This window comes from Pteronotus mesoamericanus, unplaced genomic scaffold (genome assembly GCF_021234165.1).
Source record: "Pteronotus mesoamericanus isolate MK-2021 breed Mesoamerican mustached bat unplaced genomic scaffold, CSHL_Meso_final contig_557, whole genome shotgun sequence".
NCBI classification, from domain to species: Eukaryota; Metazoa; Chordata; class Mammalia; order Chiroptera; family Mormoopidae; genus Pteronotus; species Pteronotus mesoamericanus.
The window spans coordinates 6,846,909-6,868,665 of record NW_026555200.1 but is presented as its reverse complement, the minus strand read 5'-3'; the positions used below and the strand labels follow the sequence as shown (position 1 = coordinate 6,868,665).

General features: G+C 50.2%; 1 protein-coding gene across 2 annotated transcripts; it reads left to right on the top strand.

Annotated features, from left to right (window-relative positions):
* Positions 1 to 304: 304 nt before the first annotated feature.
* On the top strand, positions 305 to 16,744 carry PARK7 (Parkinsonism associated deglycase). Of its 2 annotated transcripts, none has more exons than XM_054579821.1 (7): positions 305 to 372; positions 1,472 to 1,584; positions 3,056 to 3,157; positions 5,534 to 5,593; positions 6,276 to 6,345; positions 10,506 to 10,592; positions 16,363 to 16,744. In XM_054579821.1, the coding sequence occupies exons 2-7, from the start codon at positions 1,495 to 1,497 to the stop codon at positions 16,521 to 16,523; spliced, it is 570 nt and encodes a 189-aa protein (XP_054435796.1). In that variant the 5' UTR covers positions 305 to 372; positions 1,472 to 1,494; the 3' UTR covers positions 16,524 to 16,744. The 2 variants fall into 2 exon arrangements, with proteins under 2 accessions (XP_054435796.1, XP_054435795.1); XM_054579820.1 differs by having other exon boundaries at positions 305 to 475.
* The last annotated feature ends 5,013 nt before the right edge of the window (positions 16,745 to 21,757 follow it).

Sequence of the window (21,757 nt, the reverse complement as noted above, 5' to 3'; positions counted from 1 at the left end):
ACAACTCTATTTTAGGAAAATGAGAGTTTAAAGTAAGGGGCCACGGCTCTGCGGTCGGGAGTTGCACCTATGGGCTGCGGCAGAAAAGCGGGTTAAATCCAGCGGGTGTTGTGACTAGATGGGACCGTGCCACTCGGGGGCAGGATTTCGTGAGGATGCATGAGTCCACGGGACTTTCGTGGCGCTGGATGTTCCACCCAGAACCAAGCTAAGCGAACGCTCGGGACGCGGAACGAGAATCCACTCTTCGTGGTTCTCCAAGCCGAGCTCCGCCGACCGGATATGACGTAACGCGAGCGACGTGCGTCTGCGCGGCGCCGAGCCGAGGGTCCGTGTCGGGCGGCGTGCGTGCGTGCTCGCGTGCGTCCCTGCGTACGTGCCTGTTTAGTGCGGTTTTCGTTCAGTGGTCGCTGGCGGAGCAGTGCCGCCGAACTGACTGAGGAGCCGCGTCTGTAGGAGGAGAGGCGAGGTTCAGGTCTGGGCCCGGGGAGCGTGGCGAGTGCGCAGGCCTCGGCGCTGCGGGTGGCAAGAGGGCGCCGGGCCTCCGGCGCGACAGTCGAGCGCCGCCGGGGCGGGGCCTCGGGATGAAGCACCCCCCACCTCCCAGACGGCGTCCCACGTCCCGCCGTGTCTGAGGACCGTGCGGCCTCCTAGTAGAAGCCGATAGGCTTTCGGCTGCAGGCCTGGTAGCAACTCCAGAACGTCCAAAATTGGGTGCATAGCATTGTGCCAGTTTGGAGCTAGTTAACTTTTATCGAAGTCTTTTGCATGCACAACACATTGGGGAAAACAGGCTGCAGCCTGTTTAGGCCCCGGTGTAGCAGTTGTCGGTTTACAGTGAGAGACCTATTGGGTTGCTTTCAGTAAGGGGAGATTCCCATCTTTCTCCGTCATAAAAAGCATGTGTTCAGATGTTTAACGTTGTTAACCCCCGCCCCGAATTTTTAATACTATTATTAGAACTAAAGAAAAAAATCCCCGCCAAAAATCTTCAAGGCTAGTTGCTAAAGACCATGTATTTAGGTTTTTGCCCATGAAATTTAGTCATTCCTCTATAAATGGTACTTCAAAGAAGACTTTCCATCTCCCCGTATCGTGTGAAACACAAGACCCACGGCCTTGTGTTTTAGAGAACTTCACCTGCACCATAGTAGAGACTGGAATTTTAAAAACATGTGAAGAGAAATTACCACAACTGCGGGTTAGCAACTGTACTGTGCTTTCTCTCAGAAATACAGCAGTTGAAATTTTGTGTGAACCACTACTCCCCTAAAATGCTTTTTTCATACTCAGTTGTGTTTGTTTAGCAGGACTTTTCCCGTGGGAGGCTCTTAGTTACTCTGCGTAAAAGTATGTCTAAAAAAAAAAAAAAGTATGTCTAAACTTTAAAAAATGTGTTGAAAATTTTAGAAATATTCCAGGGTCATAGTGAAACCTTTTTTTTTTTTTTTTTTTTTTTTTTTTAATGAAGTCCTTACGAAATACAACGTAACAATGGCTTCCAAAAGAGCTCTGGTCATCCTGGCCAAAGGGGCCGAGGAGATGGAGACGGTCATCCCCGTGGACGTCATGCGGCGAGCCGGAGTGAGTCCCTGCGCGTGGTCTAGCCCTCGCCCCGGAGAAGCCGGTTTGATTTTTAAAGTCATTCCGAGGGGGGTGCAGGGAGGTCAGGGGGCGAAGGGGGAGTGAGTGGCGATGGAAGGAGACTTGGGGTGGTGAACACACGCCGCAGCGTCCGGAGGGCGGGCGGTAGGATTAGGATCGTATTCCTGAAACCGTATAAATTTATTAACCCCTGTCAGCCCAATAAACTTAATTTTTAAGAAGTCACTTGGAACAAAATAATACTAAGTTTACTTTATGAAATCTTTCAAACGTAACAGGCTACATAACAATTATCTGTTTATCTGCGGTCCACGGGTAATACTTGTTAACACTTTGCCCTGTTTCCTTCAGAGTATTTCTTGAAAACGGGTGCTTTAAAGAAATGAAGCATTGCGAAGCACTCTGTAAATTCCCCCCATCCATTTCCCCTTCCGAACCGGAGATAAAGCAGTGTTAGACTAGCTCTCATTTTGAGTGTCTGTAACAAATCTCTGTGTATCTGTGTATGCTAAGTAACCATAGTGAACACTTAAATAGCATTTACCGAGTGCTAGGTCTCAGTCTAAGCACTTCTAGAAACTCGTTGCAGTCTTAGAACAGCCCTGTGAGTTATCGCCATCCTTACCTCGCCGTTGAAGAAACTGATGCGAGAGACACAGAATGAGGCGCCCACACTGCGCAGTTAGTAAGGAGCGGAGCTTGTGCTTGTGCTCGGGCCCTGGCGGCCGGGCCCCAGGGTCTGTCAAGCCTGCCTGCCTCTGGTTCTCAGCAGTGAGGATCCACGGGGATCCAGGTGGTTTATTTAAAATTGCTGCTTGGTATTAACGCTCCATGAACCGCTGCTGCAGTCTCTCCCTGAATTCATTCTGTTACGTTGTTTCACGGCATTACAATAGTGTATTATTCTTGTGCAGGCTTCCTTGTGCAAATGTGCTTGAGTTTGTCCAGGCTCAAAGCCAGTAAGTGAACTAGCTAGGCCACAGGAAAGCCCCTGGTTGGTGTTACTAGATTCTGTTAAGTGACTCCAACGGACAAATGTGGGCCGGCCAGTGGTGGAGGAAAATTCCCATTTTCCTGTTCCAGCTCTTGGTATTGTCAACTTCGTAAATTTTTGCAAGATGAAGTGGCATTTTGTTGTTTTTATGGCAACAGTAACTGCAGGATGGATTATTGATAGAATGATCATAGAATTTATCTCCCAAACCGGAACACCTGGGGGAGAAAAGGCGCTAACCAGACCGGGCGCTGGGACAGCATCTGAATCAGCACTGGCCCAGGCAAACCGGAGCAGACCCAGTTATTAAACACATATTGCCAGTTTATCAGCTTCAAGTCAGCATGGTTTTGTTGCATTATTTCCTGTCAAGTTATTTTAAAACACAGGGTAGCTGTGGAAATGTTACTCTGTGTTTCAGCGTTCTTAAATATCATGGTGACGTCTTTCTCTCAGATTAAGGTCACTGTTGCGGGTTTGGCTGGAAAAGACCCTGTGCAGTGCAGCCGAGATGTGGTCATTTGTCCTGACACCAGTCTGGAAGATGCAAAAAAAGAGGTGTGTTTTCCATCCTTGGAATTAGTGCTCCCTATGGCTTCTTTATCAGTGTCTTGAAATGTCCTTTGAGTACATCTAAGGCTGTTGTTAGCACCTACTTATTTTAGGAAAGTTGTTTTGCTCAAATGTCTCCCCCACGCTAAGCCTGGGTAATGGAGGACTCTGCCTTTCTCCACCGTGTGTGCGTGGAACCTGGCAGCTCCCTGGTCCCTAGTGTGCTCCAGAAGCGGCTGGGTGGGTAGGGGGACGGCTGGGACACCTCCAGCACTGCTCGCTGGCTCACACAGGCAGCTGCGCCTCCTGTCCGAACTCTGTTCCTCTGTAAGAGGATCAGCTACCACGTTTTCCACTCATTTCTGATTCTTTATTTCAAAGCTGCTTTGTACCTTCCCTTTGCAGCGATACAGAAGTAGGCGTGATTCTGGTGGAATAACTCATGCTTGATAAGTGGATGGACTAAAGAAGGAGTAGGAGTTCCACTTAAATTGTGTCGCTTTTTCAGTGTCTTCAGAATTGGTTCTTCCTCTTGGGGGTGACCAGCACTTCGGGGAATCTGTCAAAAGCTGGAGTCTCTCTCCTCAGAACCATGCCCGCCTGCATGTGCATAGACACTTTTGGACCCCCTGTCGTGGGGTGCCGGCTCACCCGGCTGGGGGGCAGGTGCGTGGGTTGTGCCCTCTTGAGAGAAGGAGGCAGAGCCAGCTCGTGATGGCCCTCTGTGTCCCCCGGGGGACCTGGCAGTCTAAGTCCCCATACTTAGGATATCTCAATGCATAGGAAAAAGTTCATTCCTTTCTAGTAAGTTCAGATGTTTCCAAGATACAAATTGTGGAGCATTAGAATGTTATTTACGTATAAATTGTTGAAACTTTGTAAATAGTATGCTAAAATTAAGAGTCGAGATAAATATTTTTTCTGTTTTTTTTCCATCCTGTTGTAGTTTAGAACAGTTGTTACCTTTTGTGTCTATTTATGGTCAGTTCAGAATCTAAAAAGTAAAATAAATTGTATGCATCACATATTTTCTTTTTTAGTGTTGTTTTCTTTGGTTTTAAAACAACAGCAGGATGTTTATAGTCTCTAAAAGTAATTCTAAAATAATAGAGGTTGCTCTAAATATATTGAATTTTCATTTTGTAATTTGCTTGATGACTAAATTCTTTAAACTTTTTTATTGTTTTTTTAAATCATGTTTATTCTGTTACAGTTGTCTCCATTTTTCCCCCTTTGCCCTCGTCCGCCCATCCCACCCCACCTCCCTCTTTTTTCTTTTTTTCTGTATTGATTTTTAGAGAGGAATAGGGAGACAGAGAGAGAGACATCAATTTGTTCCACTTATTTATATGATCACAGGTTGTTAATGATTTTTGTGCCATGACTGGGGATTGAACCCACAACTTTGGCGCATAGGGACAATGCTCCAACCAACAGAGCTACCTCTGTTGGTTGCTACCTGGTCAGGGCTAAGTTTTTTAAACTTTTTTAAAACAGTGAAGGTATTACTGTTAAACTGATTTCCATTTTGTAATTTCAGCAAATTTGAAATCATGAGATTTCTAGGATGTTGTTTAGGATACTAAAATATGACATCACATTTCTCCTTCCAGCTTTCATTTTTCATAAAGTTAAAAATGTTTTCCTTTGACTTTTACTTAAAATTTGTTTTTATTTTGATTATATTTGATTAATGTGTACATTCTTGTTGAAAAGTAACTTATACAGTGTAGATGTACATAAAGTCACAATGTTAAGCGTCTCATTCCCTCTCTCCCTCCATCCCACCCCACCCCACCCCACTGGCGTTTGGGGGAGCTCCCTTGTCTGTGAGTATCTGTGCTGTACACATGCACGTGGGAGTGTGCCTGTAGAATATGTCCGTGCACATGGACGTGCAGTTGTTTTTCTTCTTACAAGAATGAGGTCATGCTACACCTGCAGTTTTGCAATATGTAGTATCTTTCATGGTATTGTGTACAGATTTTCTGTATATTTTGTTTGCTGGTTTCCACATTCCATCATAGAGATACACAGTTTATTTAACTGTTCTGTGAACAGTTTTTCGCAGGAACCCATATTTAAAATATGAAAGCTTTATTTTTAAATTAAAAAAAAACATTTAGAGGGGGAGAGAGGGAGAGAAATATCAGTGTGTGGTTGCCTCTCACGCGCCCCCTACTGAGGATGCAGCCCACAACCCAGGCCTGTGCCCTGACTGGGAATCGAACTGGTGACCCTTTGGTTCACAGGCTGGAGTTCAGTCCACTGCGAGCCACATCAGCCAGGGCCAAAATATGAAAGTTTTGTTGATTGTCACTTTAATGCCCATTTCAAATGAAATGTTTTCACTTTCTGTTTTTATTTTTTAAACTGTTACAGGGGCCTTACGATGTAGTGGTTCTGCCAGGAGGTAACGTGGGCGCACAGAATTTATGTGAGGTGAGAACCGTATGAAGAAAGCTTTTCATCTTCTGTTTATGTTCTCTTGATTTTGTTGTTACTAAAATATTTCAGGAAGGAGGCTGTGAACATAATAGGAACAGGTGAAATGAACAATCCTAATTTAATTTTAAAAAACCATTTCTAATGACATACGCTGCTGAAGTAAGCTGAATTGGAAGTGGACAGTTACTTATGAACATGTTTGGAGAATACAGCCTGAATGTTAGATGACTTTGTTCCCCCCTCAGCAGCAGAAGAAAAAGTTTGTTCTGTGCAGGGCTGCGCATGGAAGGATAAGAGCTTGGCTCTCTTCTCAGCAGCTGGGGAGTCGGGGTTGGGGTTCGCAGGGGCTGGACCTGCCAGCCTGAGTGGAAGACAGTATGAAGGAGGCCACGGGTCACAGGGTCGTGCGGGAGGGGGAGCGGACAAGCTCGTGAAGCAGGTGGAGTTGGACATGTGGGGTTGTGCGACTTTTCCTGACTCTGCCACCTGAAGACCCTCAAACACCACACCCCCTCACTTGCAGTTCTTTCTCTTTATAGCACGAGGGCGGGGGTGGGAAATAGTTAGATTTAAGATCATGTGGTTTAAGCTGAAATCAGATTCTACTAAGGTTGCCGGCAGATTCTGGCTCATGGCTGAATGAGAACTCGATGTGCTTGTGGTCTTCTTTGAACAGTCTGCTGCCGTGAAGGAGATACTGAAGGACCAGGAAAGCAGGAAGGGCCTCATAGCCGCCATCTGTGCAGGTACTGTGCTCCACTGTCTGGGCTTCCATGTGGTGTTGCTTTTCTCCAGAAACTACGTGACAGAGTTCTCGGTACTTACAAGACATTGTTCCAAGTACTTCTTCCCCTTGGTGAAGCGTGGAAGGCATCTGGAGCCGCGTTTTCAGTTTGGGTGGCATGGTGGGGTCGTTTCAGAAATGAGTGCCATTGTTGTTTTCTGCCTGTCCGTGCCTTTGCTCTGCATTCTGTGAAACTTTGTGTTTTCTGTGTTTGGTTGACCTCGGGGGAGAATCTGGCCCTCCGGAATTCAGTAACCAGCTTGTTGCAGCAGATCTGCGGGCCAGGAAGCATTCCTGCCAGCACAGTCAGCGGAATCATCAGGCATAAACATAACCGCTCTGCCCTGCGCCCGCCCTGCGGCCTCGGGGGCTTCCTGCCCGACCCTGAGTGCTGAGTGCTAGATGCATACCTGCCCCGTCCTTTAGAATGAGGCCAGTGGCGCTTCGAGGCTGTCCCCACATCTTTGAAATGGTCATATTTTGATTCCTGATCCCGTTTTAAAATCCGTTCTTGCTCTAATACCAGATGATCTTCTGCCATCTTGCATTTTTCCCTTATTGTAATTTTGACCAGTGCCTCCCTTGTTATAGGCCTTTGTTAAATGTTTGTCAAGAGTGAAATATCCCTGGTTGGTGTGGCTCAGGTGGTTGGAGTGTCATTCCGTAAACCAGGGGTTAGGGGTTCAGTTCCCAGTCAGGCCACATACCTAGGTTGCAGGTTTGATCATTGTTCCAGGCATGTACAGGAGGCAGCCAATTGATGGTTTTTTCCTCTCACATAGATGTTGCTCTCCTTTCCTGTCTTTCAAAAGCAATGAAAAAATGTCCTTGGGTGGGGATTAAAAAAAAAGTGGAATAAATGAACGAATGGATGGATTTGATAAAATGGTACAAGTGATGTTTTGTTCAATACAGTAGGCTTTTTAAAAGAAGTTAATGGTTAAGGATCCTGGGGACTTCGCATTAGAGCTGCGGTTCTCAGCTTTCTTTCAAAGGGTTCGAAAGGTCAGAGCAGATACTGTGAAGACATGATGTACCTTTTCCCTTCTCGTTCTCACAGGAGTGACAACAGTGTGCTGATGTCATTACTTGGGTATGGCGTGCGTGCTCGAGGATTCTTGTATTGTAAATACTTCCCAGGTTTAATTGCTAATTGGACAGTTACTGAGAGAGAGAACCCACATAAAAGCTAGAGGGTTCCTGAGACCTCAGTGTTTGAGAACCGCTACAGTAGGGACTGGGGCCTGGCCACGGAGGGGACCACCCTGCTGGCCCTGTCCTGGGTCCTGCTTAACACCAGCCTCTTGACCTGCCCATGGGGCGCAGGGATTTATCTCTGCGAAAGGGCCGGGCAGTCCCTGGGGAGCCGCACCGCTCTTTGGGGAGAGAGCCAAGGGTCCACTTGGTTGTGTGAAGACTTGGTCCCCTTGCCTTGGCCCCAGGCTCATTCTTCGGAACTGTCACTGGAGGAGGAAAGGAAGGCCCGGGGCTGGGGTGTTCCCTCATGACTCTGCCGGAAGGGGAAACCACCCGTCAGTCTGTCCTTTGCTGTCACTAGGATAACGCAGTTATCAGCCCCACCTGGTTCACTGTGTCGTGCTCAGGCAAGTTTTACTGCTTGAATCATTTAAATTGGCGTTTAAAAGTAACAGCACTGTAACAGCGTGTTTGTGTTGCCGAGTATGCTGCGCCGCTCCCCGGGGTGCTGCAAAAAGAGGGGTGTGATGAAACCTGAGATGATTCTTAAATGCTATAAATTGGGAATCGTTCATAAATTGGGAACTGTTTAGTGAACTGAAAGAATAGTAGCTTGGCCCCTAATAGTGAGAGAGAGAGAAATTGGAAGGGAGACTATCATGAAGATAAAGTAAAATAAAATGAGATCACTCTGGGTAGGGGAAGGGGAAGGAAGCCTGGAAGTGAAGGAGCCAGCAGTGGTCGCCGAGTCTAGGTACTGTCTCAGGGACCTCGGAGGGAGTGGGGAGTGGCTGGGGTGTTCTTTCTGTAAGTCACCACACGGTGGCGCCGATGGCCCGCTCCTCTTAGTTGCCCAAGGGATTCCATCTGTCCCCCTTCCCCAGTCCCTGCTCAGGGCTGGGTCCCTGCAGAATTTGAAGTAACAGCAGTAGTTAAATATATTTTCTCTCATTTTTCCAAATAGAATTTTTAAGCTCCAGACAGCAGTAATTAAGAGCTTACGCTAATGAGTAAGGCATGAGTAAATTCCTTGGTTCAACTGTAACATATGTTTATTGATACATTATTGTAAATAACAAAATTTTATCACCTGAAAGGAGCAGCCTAAAAATTCCTGAGTCACTGTATGACCACTCTCCTCACTGTACAATCATCTCTTGAGGTTTGCTTTAAAATATAATGTAGGTAATTATTTCTTAAAACCTTACAAAATTAGAATAAAGGGTAATTCATGAATTCATTCAAATAAAAGTTAAGTGATAATTATGCAATTTTTTAGCGTTAAAATTTGCTGCCCTACATAGCTGTCTCATACTGAGGATAAAAGATGGAGAGAGACATCAAATATGTTTGAGGCTTTTGATTTAACAGCTATGTCAGGACCTGGTCTGAAGCTGACACCTGATGCTGGCAGAAAGCTTATGTAATTACATATTATTTGTTTGATCTTCCTTTGAGCAGCTATGATCTGAGTAGCCTGTTGGTTTATTATATAACTGCTTTTTACTTGGAATCATGTTGCAAAATGAAAGGTCAGTAAGAGCCAGTTCTCAGGTTTGCTGAGGCTCAAGTGTACGGACTGTCCTAGTGTCTTAGCCGCAGTGCCTGAATCAGTCAGAAGGTCAAGGTGCAGTTCAGGAGCATGTTTTTCTAGGCGTGACATGAGGTCTTAGAAAGGTTTGTGTGTGGCTTAGGAAAAAAAGGTAGAATAGCTATTTTTTAAAAAGTTTTCAAGCCCTAGTCAGGTAGCTCATAGTTGATTAGAGCATTGTCCCAATATGCCAAGGTTGCAGGTTCCATCCCTGGTCGGAGGACACATAAGAATCAATCAATGAATGCATAAGTAAGTGAACAACAAAAAGTTTTAAGATAATGTAAAACAGGTCTAAAAACCTTTTTGGTTTGTCCTCATTGGAGAACCATTATGCACAAAGTATGTTTGTGATTGTCAATGAAGTTGACCATTTCAGTGAATACATTTTGATAAAAATCTCGTCAGTGACTGCATATTTCTTACATTTTTATTTTAAGAGGGAAGGTATGGAGGAACACAAACCAACATTTGTTCATGGTTCTTAGTTTTAATAAAGAAATGCTGGTGTCTTCATATCTCAGACTTGCAGACATTTCACAGATACCTCCTTCAGGGCTGGACAGTATTCTCTTCATTTTAATAATCTTACTACCTGGTATGTTTGGATGGCTAAATGGATGGATGAGTGCTGATTTTTTATTTTCAAGTAAAAAAAATAAAATTGGTCTGCGAAATAGCAGTCAAGTCCAGAAGTTCAGAGAGTCCCAGTTGCCTTTAATGTGTAAGTAATTTTTCTTTTGCTAAGAGAAAGGCACACGGGTCGCTTGTGGCGGCCTCCCTGCGTCTGCGCCCTCAGTGCGTGCACTGCCAGCCCCTTGAGGCAGCGCTGTGGTCTGTTTGTCTGTGTGCTCCTTGATGTCAAGATAAATCTTTGTGATTGAATGGTTTTTGAAGTATTTTGAATTTGTACAATTTTGCCAGAAGTGCTCATCAGACCGTTTATTATAAGTCTACTTTTGCCCTGGCTGGTGTGGCTCAGTGGATTGAGCACCAACCTGCAAACCAAAAGGTCACCAGTTCGATTCCAGCCAGGGCACAGGCTGGGTTGTGATCCAGGGTCCCTAGTTGGGGGTGTGTGAGAGGCAACTGACTGATGTTTCTCTTGCACATCACATTGATGTTTCTCTCCCTCCCTTTCCCTCTTCTAAAAATATATAAAATCTTTTAAAAAATAAATACGTAAATATACTTGATCTCTCATACTAAGAAGTATATAATTTCAGAATCATATTTTTGGGAAGAGCCTGTTGCTTTTGAAGAACGCTTTTGCAATTTTTAAAATAAGGGTTTTTCTGTCTACACTTAATTCTCTTTATTAATCTCCTCTTTAGGTCCCACGGCTCTCTTGGCTCATGAAATAGGTTTTGGAAGCAAAGTCACAACACACCCACTCGCGAAAGACAAAATGATGGCTGGAAGTAAGTGTGCGCTGATGGTCCACCACAAAGAGACCATCTCAAAACGCTGTGCCTTCGCGTGGTGCTGCCCAGGGTCACCTGTACGTGGGGGCACAGTGGGCTGAGAGGCAGAGCACCCCCTCATTCTTTGCTAGTGTGTTCAGAGAGAGGGCGCCGGCTGCGGGCAGAGGGGCCCATGTAGGACGCCCTGGTGGGAGCGGCTCCTGGCTGTCGCCGGTCACAGTGGTGACGACATGCCAGCCTAACTAGTATTTTTACCGAGTGCTTTGCCAGTGGCCTGAGGGTGAATTTTAAACCTCAGCAGCAATTTCAGAAAGTGCCCTTTTGCCCATAGTCCAAAGTAAAGTGGACATTGCTCTCTCCCTTCAGAGAATGCCTGGGGTGGCAGGCCCGTCTCCTTTGGCGACATGTTTCTTACATAAATTTCAGCTAGACATTTAACTTTTATTAGTTTATGTTTGTAAGAAGAATTTCTTTTCATGGTAAGAAAGACAAACAGAATGGGAGGGGGTGAAGTAAATGCATGTTCCTCTTCTAACTTCCCCACCCCCTTTCTCCCTTTCAGAGGTAACTTCTGTTCAGACTTTCATTATCCTTTGTAGTTTAATATTTTCACTCAGGTGAAAGCTACTAACTATGTTGTTCTGCAGCTTACTTTTTTAACCTGACATTGTCTTACATCTTTTTTTGTTATTTATTAACTATTTCTTTAATTTTCCTATGTTGCATATTATTTGGAGACTGTAGAACACTGTGTCTGCACACCAGGGGTTAACTGCTCACTGAGATACAGATGTCAAATTTTAAAATACAAAGTAGCGTCTAATCAACAGCAGAGCAATGTGACCTGGCACCGGAATGTCTAGCTACACAATGACCGATGCTTCCTTGGAAACAGCCACTGCGTCTCAGTGTGACATTCAAGCACCAACCTGGTAGTGCCTTTAGTCAGACAGGTGGTGTCTTCCTCTGTCATCTGCCCCTCGAGTGGGTGTCACAGGGAGGCAGAGACCCTGGAACTTGGAAAGAAGAGAAAAATCACTCCTGTGCAAATAATTGGAAGAGAATCAGAAATTTTCAGTTAGAAGCCACATGTGGTTCACCTAGCATGCAGCTGATGAGGAAACTGAGCTCAATATACCAACCAGCGAAAAATCAGTGAATAAAAAACAAGACAAAACATTAATAGTATTAAAAGTTGGTTTGAAGGTAACTGCAGCTGATGCATTTTCTCCCCTCGCTCAGTCCTGCACTGGGCTTATTCTGAATTAAAACACAAAGTACAGCAACTAACATATCTTATGTTATCTTTTCACAGAAAAATGATGTGTTTTTCATTATATTGCTGTGTTTTTAAATTAATAGACTGTCTTTTTTAGAGCAGTTTTAGGTTCACCAGCAAAACTAAGCAGAAAGTACAGAGGTTCCATATGCCCCTCTGGCCCCCTCAGCCTCTCTCCCCCACAGTTTCCTTTCCTGCACCAGATGGGACATTTGTCACAGTGGACGAACCGGTATTGACATGTCATCACCACCCAAAGTCCATAGTTTACATGAGGGTTCACCCTTGGTGTTGTATATTCTGCACATTCTTAAATTTGATCCAAAGTAGTATTTTCTTGAAAAGCTATAATTTTATTTTAGTTGGTAGAAGGACACAAAGCTGTCAAAACTATCTGCATGAAAACTTATTTTTTTAAAAAATTTAATCTTTATCGTACTTTTTTCCCATTACCATTTAGTCCTCTTATACCACACCCCCTCCCGAAACTGATTTTTAAAAATGTCATTCACTTCCGGGCATTTTTTAATGTAGGCATTTAATTTCCTTGGAGCTAATGGGGAGGTTTTGGAGGGCCGGAAGAGCCGAATCAGGCTTCCTGCGGTAGTTATGATGCATTAGGAGGAAGGCTGAATAGAACACGTTGCTCCGTGACTTGCGGGTGTATGTGCTGCTTCTGTTTTCTGGTACTGCCTCAAGAACGTTGAGGTTGATCAGTAGTGGAAAAACAAAGGAGGTTGTAAAGAGGCAGGTGTCCTCTTGGCCTCACCAGTGAGGAAATGGGCTCCGAGAGGCTGGGCCACCTGCCCAGAGTCAGGCCTGAGCTCAGGCCCAGCCTCTGTCCTCGTGAGGTGTCCACACACAGTCAAGTCAGCAGGCGTTGAATGCCGCCCTAGGTAAGCCCTATCATAAGAAAAAAGCCTGTGAAATTTCCGCCCCTTCAGACGTTCTGGGGAGCTGGGATTGCTTAGGGCGTCACTGTGAACTTAGCAGATCAGTGTGAGATTTTTATTCAAATAAGCAGTCCCATCTGAGGGGAAAGTCTGTCCACTTCTCACTTTTTAAAATAAGTTGTGACTTCAATTTGTTCATTTCTCACTGGTCTGTTGTTTTAGTCAGCCGCTGACCACCTCGTCCCAGCCATGCAGAGCCGGGTCTCTGGAGCCAGGTGACCCCTCGCCATGCACCCGGGCGGGTTCCCGAACCTCTCTGAGCCTCAGTCTCTTCTTCTAGTCGCCTGGGGTCGACAGTAGCACCTGCCTCAGGGTTCTTGGTGGCTCAGCGAGGTAGTGTCTTTCACTCAGAACCCTGCCCGCCCGGCTGGAGTGGAGGAGGGTGAGCCAGCACCCCACAGTGCACAGGCTGCCCTGCTGGGCCACTGCCTAAGCACACGGCCACCGCTCTGTCTAGTGGCTGGTTTGGTCTGGTACCCAGAGGCCCGTGAGGTTGGTGTCATCCCTGTTTTACAGAAGAGCAAAGTGAGGCTCAGAGAGGTCAGACAGTTACTAAATAGCAGACCTGGGATTTGATCCCAGATCCCCTCGAAGGGCTGAATAGGAAATGTTTCAGGCTTTCAGGGACTCAAGGAGCCAGACCAAATGCCTAGGAGCTGTGTTGGTGGCTGCCCTTTGCCCCTGGCTTCCCCAGGTGCTTCACCTCTGGAGACTTCTGGCTTTGGGCTGTTTGCCTAGAATTAAAGGAAATTAATGCCCTGTGCCAGAATGGTTATGAGGCGTGACTTTGCCAAGCGCCAAATCAGCGGTGCGGCTGTGTGCTGTTTTCCTCCCGGTCACCACCAGGTGGCGGTAGTGGACAAGCGCTGACCACTCCTCTTCCTGGCTGTAAATTTGAAAAGCACCGTGGAGCATCTTTGAACATCTTTAACCAGTTCAAGCGGTATTTGTAATATTTTACTCGCAAAGCGATTGTTCAGTGAGCCACTCACGTAGAATCGGGCCTCCTGCTGCCCCAGCGCAGGCAGCTCAGCCCACAGCTCTGGAAGACCCAGCTCAGCCGGTTTTCTAGTTTAGCATTTGAATGACCTTGGCCTGCTTTAACCATGAGCAAATGAGGTTAGTCTGTGAAAACCTTTCCTGTCACACCAGGGATGCTCTTCAACTCCACAGGAGTGTAACTAGGAGGTTTTTGATGTACTGTGTTCTGTTACTTCAGTGGGTGACTTGATTTTTAATGAGGAAAGTAAGACAAGTTGTCACAGGTGGTGCCGGTCCACTTGGAAAGGATGAAGCCCATTGTAACAAGCATGACGCCTCTGCTCTGCAGGAAGTCCCGTAGGGGACGTTTTCTCTGTGTGTCCGTTGAGCAAGCCCCTCCTGAGCCCTCCTCAGGCTCCGGAAGCTTCCCCCTCCAACGCCGGGACGGGTGGGGAGACAGGCCGTGGTCTGCACTGCTCGCGGCAGGGGGTGCCTGCGTGCTTGCTCCAGCCGCAATGGTAGGACGTGGCAAGGTCCCTCAGAGGACCCTCCCCAGCACTAACCCTTCCTCGAAACCTGTTTGTCCTGCATGTCCCACGTCACTGCGTGGTGCCACCCCCACCCCCTTGCTTGCCTGAGACAGGCAGCTGAGAGTCATCTTTGACGCCTTTCCATGCCCTTCACTAGGTTCTAGGCATTTTCTCTCCAGGCTGTATCACACCCCTTCCTTTCCTCTTTTTTGCCACCGTCCCCACCTGGGTGGCAGGTTCTTTTCTGTCCCCTTTCTGGTTCCATCCAGTTTGGTCTCTGAGCTCAGGCCAGCCCCAGAGGGTTTACACCCAGTGACATAGAGCTCAGAGTCATCTTTAGGTACTGGAGAAAGTTGGCCCAGGTTCTGGGGGGATAGGGGACTGGAGAGGCTCTGCTTTGCACTCGGGAGAGGTCACCTTTTAGGTGGTGCTGAGCGTGGAGTGGGGGAAGGGAGGCCAGGAGGGGGCAGATGCACAGAGCCCCCGGTAAGGCACTGGGTGTTGGGCACAGAGCACCTTCAGTCTCCGGGTGCCCGGGGGCCGTCAGTCCTGTGGGCCCAGCCTTTCAGAGAGTGGACAGTAGTCGAGGAGACTGGCGATCGGCTCAAAGCTGTGTCAGTGTGGGGAGGGTGCTGTGATCCAAGGGACCAGGGGTGGGGGCGTCACAGACACCTCCTCTCGGTGCCGACTCTGAGGGAACAGGTGGTAAGAAGAGCTTCTGGGCCTGGGAGCAGCCACTGCAGTGCTCCCTGGGACAGGAAGGGTGGGGTGTGCTCTGTAAGGGGGGGGCTTTCTCCGTAGGGGGCCGGGTCTCTGCGCAGTGGGGTCTGATGACTGCGGGGGAGCCTGGGAGTCCGTGCGGAGGAAACACACCTTTGTGCTCCGCGTCTGGCCCGCACGTCAGAGAAGCACACCTCCCGTGGCTGTCTTTGCAGAAACACCTTCGGCAGAGGGGCGCGGCAGGACAGGGTCCCCAAGGAAGGAAGGGAGCCCCCTCCACAGCCTCTGCTCTTCCAGCATGTGCCTAATGCAGGTCGTGGGCGCCTGCAACACCGCTCCGCCCTCAGCGCCTTCCCCTCTAGCACCCCGTAGAGAAGGAGAGACAGCGGACCCTCTGCCTTTCTGAGTTCTTGGCCTACAGTCCTGTAATAAAAAACATGTTATCAAGAGAAGAACTAAAAGAAGTCTATTAACATGTCTAGCTCATGTATACATGGGAGCTACGCAGGGGAAAATGAGTAGCTTCTCAATGTGGCTTAGAGTTTGCACTTAAATACCATCCCAAGTGAACGGGGAGAGGGAGATAGGCCTGTCAGGGAGAGGAAGTGGTTTTCAGGGAAGGTGGGTGGGCCCTTGGGAGAGGAGGTGGGGAGGGGCGACAGTCGGTGACACCGTCTGTCTGGGTGTGGGGTCGGCTTCGGGCCTCCTCCCCTGCATGCAGTAAGGGGCCGTGTCCCCTGGTCAGTGAGACCCCCAGGAGGGCCTGCGACCCCGAGCCTCTCTTGGAGGCTGTGTTGGGGCCGGCGAGGAGGCTCAGGGAGAGCCTCCCTCCGCACTGGCTGTTGTTCCGGTGACCACAGCTCAAAACACTGTGTCAAAGGGCCTACTTGGGGGTGGCACATCCTGAACCCCTGCAGTCACATTTGGGGGGGTGTGTTCTGCCACCCCTCAGGTTACAGAATTGAGCATTTGTTGTATAACAAATGAAGCAATTAACACCATCCCTCGTGCTTAGCAGGCCTTAGGCAGCTGCACATTCTGACATGTGTCTACTCGTCTCATTTCGCCAGCTGTTCTGACGCCCGCTCTTTGCTGGGCAGCTTCTTCCGTATCTCCCTGCTGTGCTGTGGGGAGCTGGGGGTGCCTGATTGTTTTTGAACGACTGATTGGGGGGCTGGGTGTTCTTGTAGTCTGTTTATGTGAGGCCAGTGATGGGCTGTAACAAGGAATTGAATTGTCAAGTGATGCTCATTGCCCAGCGTAGCCCATTGGGATGTAACCCTTTTTTTATCTTTACGCCCAAGGTCATTACAGCTACTCAGAGAATCGCGTGGAGAAGGATGGCCTGATCCTCACGAGCCGGGGGCCGGGGACCAGCTTCGAGTTTGCCCTTGCCATTGTTGAGGCGCTGAGCGGCAAGGAGGTGGCCCAGCAGGTGAAGGCTCCGCTCGTGCTTAAAGACTAGAGCAGAAGTGTTAGCCGGCAGGTTAGGAGCGGGCCACGTGCCGTCTGTCCTCCCTGTGCACGGTAGACAGAGACGGGCGGCTTCTGGGCAGAGGAGCCGCTGCGCTGCTTCGTGACGTGCGGCCGTGAGGGGACCCTCCACAGACGCCTCACCCGCACCTGTGTCCCCACATTTCTGAACCGTGACTGCAAAATAAACAGGACATTTAGCAAACTACCAAATGTCCCCTCTTTTTTCTCCCATTTCTTTTGTGGGACTGCGTTTGTTACCAGCTTCACGTGTAGCTCTTCACTGTTGACGCAGCTGCTGAAATGGAGACGCAGCGGCCACATGTGATGTTGCGGCCCTTCAGTAAGGAGTGTGTGTCTGGCCGTGGCCACCCCAGCACAGGCCCTCGGCCCCGGGAGCTTCCTCAGTGCGGGCGGTCGCCGTGCCTCTCGTTATGTTCGTGAAGCTGAATTCGGACCCCTCCCGAGGGTGGGGGCTGGCGGCCAGTGGAACCACTGTGGTTAGAGGATTGGAACTCGGGTGCACCCCTGGTTTCTTTGGGGGTGAGGAGGACTGTAGGTTGAATGAGTCACCAGTGGCCAGTGACTTAGTCGATCATGACGACGTAACGGAGCTGCCATAAAACCACAAAGGACAAGTCGCCGGGCCCTTTCTGGGAGAGCTTCCATGCTGGGAGAGGAGAAGGTTCCACAAGTCGCCAGGCTGGGCCCCAAGCTCTGTAAGGACAGAAGCTCCTTCAAGATCTTGCCCTATGCGTGTCTTCACCTGGCTGTTGATTTATACCCTTTCATATTTCTCGCAATAAGTCCGTGATCTAGTGAGTGAGCAGGCTTTCTTGAGTTCTGTGAGCCGTCCCAGCAAATCAGTGGAACCCAAGGAGGGCTTGTCGGACCCTCCCTGGTGGGTCAGGAGCGCAGGCCAGCCCGGGCTTGCGCCTGGTGCTGCGGCGCAGGAGGCCCTGTGGGCCCTCTTCCTCTCCCTCTGTAATCGGGTCCCCTCACCGGCTGGCGTCACAACGGGGCTGAGTTCTCAGGCACCCTGCTGGCGTCCAACTGTTCGTGTGGGGAAGCCTCCGCATGCACACGGGGAACCCCTTTCAACACATGGTGCACATCAAGGACAAGAAACATAAAAAGGACTTAAGAGGCTCTGATTACTCGCCCGTTGTCAGCTCTGCATCTTTAGCAGCCGTTAAAGCGACCAGTGAAGTGGGCTGCAGTGGTCGTTCACATAAGCCGGTCCCTCCTCCGCTGCAGGGTCCCCAGATGGAGGTGAAGGCTTTATGGGTCTGGGGCAGCCTCTGATTTTCCTTCTCAGGCAACAACCCCTGGCTGTTCATGCGTGGGACCCACCCAGCTCCCACGGCAGCGGCCGACACACCGGGGTGGGCCGGCGCCCCAGGCCCTGCTGAGCGGAGCCTCGCCGGCCCCTGACGGCGGGGCCCGGGGAGAGCAGTCGGCCGTGAGACTCGGAGCAGGGCCTGCGCCCGCACTGCAGCGCGCGCACCCTGTGCGGGGCGGGCAAGGGGCGGGTGGTGAGAGGGGCCGCTGGCGACGCCCTGGCACGGGAGCACGCCACCAACACGGGCGAGCGGTGGCGCCTGACGGGGCCAGGACCCAGCCCCCGCTGACAGGAGCTGCAGGTTCCTCGGCGTTCTTGTCTGTTTCCTTGCAGAACAGGAACGGACGGACACAGTGACAAAGGAACGAAGTAGCGGTCAGGCCTCTGAAAACAGCGGAGCTACTGAGGGAGATGATCGGGCATGCAGAGGGGCCCTTTGCTCTGCGGCCTCTCCTGTTCCTTTTCTCTTCCCTCCTCTAACTGAACAGATGTCAGCAAGCTTTCTGAAAAGGCTGTGCTGCAGATGCTTCAGCGGTGCGGACCACAAAGCCCTTGTTACAGCCCCTCCCTCCTTCCAGCCCCGGAGCAGCCGCAGATGCATCAGCAGGTCAGCAGACCAACGGGTCCACAAAGCTTCCTGTACGGAGGCGGCGGCCGCAGCCGTGGGGATGTGGCCCTGGGGCTGTAGTTTGCTGACCCCTGGACCAGGAGGCCAGGCATATGGTAATTGTTAAATGAGAACATATGCAATGGCTCTCTTTGATAAGCACTGTGAAGATCCAAGGAGGCTACGGAAGAGACCAGGAGTGACTCCTTCTGTGGGGAGGCGGGGTGGTAGGGGAGAAGGGAAGGTCCCCGAGGAAGGGGCCTCAGAGCTGAGGCCTGGGGTGGGCTGGGGGTTGGGGTTCATTCCCTCAGCAGCTCTCTGTCCTGTACCTACTGTGTACCAAGGGTGTCCCTGGGGCCAGGAGTAAGCAACTGAGAGACGCAGAGTCCTTGTAGAGCTTGTAGGAGAGGGAGAGAAAGAAAACACATTTAAGGGGGGCTACATTCTGTGAAGAAACATGGGGATCAAGGTGGTTAGGGAAGGCCGCTCTGAACGCTTAAGAGCATTCCAGGCAGCAGAAGCAGCAAGTGCAAAGGCCCAGAGGCAGGAGTGCTTGGCGCTCAGAGGAACAGCCCGGGGGTCGGGGGTGAGGACGTGAAGTGTGAGGAGAGCTGGAGGCCAGGCCGGAACTGACTCAGATGGGAAGCCCTCGCCCACTGCCTGCGGCCCCTGACCCCGCTTGGCGTGCAGGCTCCCCCTGTAGGGAGGAGGCCCAGGGTGGGGGACTGTGGCCTTGGGGACGCCCACATGCAGGCGGGAGGAGGATATATGCCCCGTGTTTCCAGCTTGAACACCAGGTCACGTGGAGAGTCCCATGTCCTGAGCCGCGTGGAGGGGAAGGGGTGGATTTCGAGCTCAGGTTGAGGAATTTGAGATGTCTATGGAATACCACATTTAATAAACTCGAGACTTACTACTGTGAAAATCACAGATTACTGACCTAAAGTAAATGTGTGGTTAAGTGGTGAGCATTTGGTAGCTCCCCCAGGTCACAGGCAGCCCCACCTCTGCAGGAGCTCCCTGGAATTCTGGAGAGAGCTACCAGGGAGGAACTGTTGGAGATTATCTCTGAACTGTCGTGCCTTCACGGCGGCCAGGAAAGGCGGTGGGACGAGACGGGACAGCATTTCTGAGAGACTCCTCAGCCCTTGTGGCGTGGCAGTGAGGCCTTCCACCACGCGTTGGCGGGGGCGCCAGGGCCTGCCGGGCCCTTGCGACCAGGGACAGGACTGCCGGCCTCAGGTGTGCCGACAGCGTCTCCTGTCTGCCCGTCTCCGTGCTGCCCCTTCCTCCTGGGAAGTGGATTCGCTAACCACCGCTCAGCGCTGTCCTGGCAGCCACCTTGCCAAGTGACCTTTGTCCCTCATTGCAAAAAAGAAAACCCTGGTCTCTTGTGGTCAAGAACCTGTCTGTCCTGGGCCATAGGGTTGTCCAGAAGATCGAAGGCTGCAATGAGGGGTTGTACATTTCCTCAAAAGCATTCAATGGGAAGTATCATTTTTGTGTGGCCGACTGTGTCATCTTTGAGTCTGGCTACGTGTTCTGTATTCGGGGCAGAGATATCACCCAGCGCACCGCACGCATTTTTAAAAGGTGCGATACTGGACTCTTAAGTCGGGGCACTGACCTCTTTTCCCTGAGATGGTCAAATAAAAAAATGGCCACAGACAACACACACAGTAATAGCTGTCTGGTGTGAATGGATTAAAATTACACCTATTTTTGGGGGGTGGGGGGAGGTGGTCAAAGCAGCAGAAGATACTCTCTCATGTGCCGCCGCATTTTAGTAATTAGTTCAGGCGTGCCACGGGACGAGAAAGCCGCAGCTCCAGGTGCTGGCTCCCTAAGGAAGGGAGAAAACATTGTCCTGCAGAATCATTTCTCAGTTTTGGGGGGTTGTTGTTGCTCTTTCTAGAGACTTCCCTCCCTGCCTTTGGCCTTGGTAAGGGACCGGGCAGCCTAGCAGCAGAAGTGGGTCAGGGCCATGCCCCCTCTCCGGCCTCCTCTTAGCCACACGTGTGGGCTGAGGCCCAGGGAGGTGATGGGACACGGCCGCAGGAAGTCCTGGGGCCCCTGGGCTGGACACAGCCTGCCTGCTGCTAGTACGGGTCCACAGACCCCTGCTCTCCTGGGACCACACGCTGAGGGGAGCCTCCTGTTACCGCCACTGTCGCCGCCATCACTGTCCATGTTAGAAAACGTCCCAACCTGTGGAGAAGTTTTTGAGTTTAGTCGAGGCACACCGACCTCGTAGGTTGGGGACGATGCTCTCACATGCTCCTGAGAACAGCTGGCATCTGCTTTGTGCATTTGCAACAAGGAAGGTTCCATGGAGGGGCGAGAAAGCATCCCGGGGATTGGATTACAGGGTCGTTAACAAGGTCGTCTGCTCTCTTGAGGTGGCTATTCCACAGGAGTGTTATCGGAGGTGCACAGGAACGGTGGACAGGGCTGGCTCAGGCAAAGACGAGGCTCTCGCTACAAATGTGCAGGCCCGGGCGCGACCACTCGCTGCCTCCTGCCCGGGTGGGGGCTTACGACCGGGCCCCGCTGTGAGGCTGCTCTCCATAGAACACCTTTTCCATCCACAGCTCCGTCCCCGTTGGCATCGTCTTGCCACCGTCACCCTCACTGTCACCCCCTGCTTCAGGCTCCCACACAAGCCCTGGGCCAGCCCGGGCGCCCGCCGCGCCTCCCTGCAGCTCTCCGCTGCTGTGTTTTGCTGTGCCATTCTCGCGTGTGATCACATCCTGCTCTTGGAGATTTTTGCTTGGCTTAAAAATAATGTTAGAATGAAAAGTTCATTGTCTTCAAAAATCAAGAAGAAAAAAGGCTGTGGGTCACAGAGGAGTGATCTGCAGACACGCCGCTGGATAGGGTGGCAGACCCTGAGGCTCTGCCTCGCAGGAAAGCGGCCGGGATCAGCGGCCCTACGGAGCCCACGTGTTTGCTCCAGTGGTTTTTAAAAAGCCAAGCAGAGGTGACTGTGCCAGAAAGAGCATGCTTGGCTTCGGTTTCTTTTTTCAAAGGGAGGTACTATTTTCAAAATAATATTTCACCAAGTTTACTGAAGAGAGTTGTGGTTTGTTTTTTCGCAGCTATCAGTCCAGAATTCATGTCCCTTCCTGAATTCCCATCCGGGCCTGTCCTGAGGGCTTGTCCCTCCAGCCGCCCTCCCTGCCTCAGCGTGAGGCCTTGGCCTTGTCTGCCTGGCCTGGGACTTCCAAGGCCCCTCCGAGGTGTGTGGTCAGTTTCAAACTAAAAGCAGAATTCTCCC

Coding starts and splice junctions, on each gene's coding strand:
- PARK7 (XM_054579821.1), top strand. CDS start 1,495: ATGGCTTCCAAAAGAGCTCTGGTCATCCTGGCCAAAGGGGCCGAGGAG. Junction 3,158..5,533: donor TGGAAGATGCAAAAAAAGAG/GTGTGTTTTCCA, acceptor AAACTGTTACAG/GGGCCTTACGATGTAGTGGT. Junction 5,594..6,275: donor GCGCACAGAATTTATGTGAG/GTGAGAACCGTA, acceptor TTCTTTGAACAG/TCTGCTGCCGTGAAGGAGAT.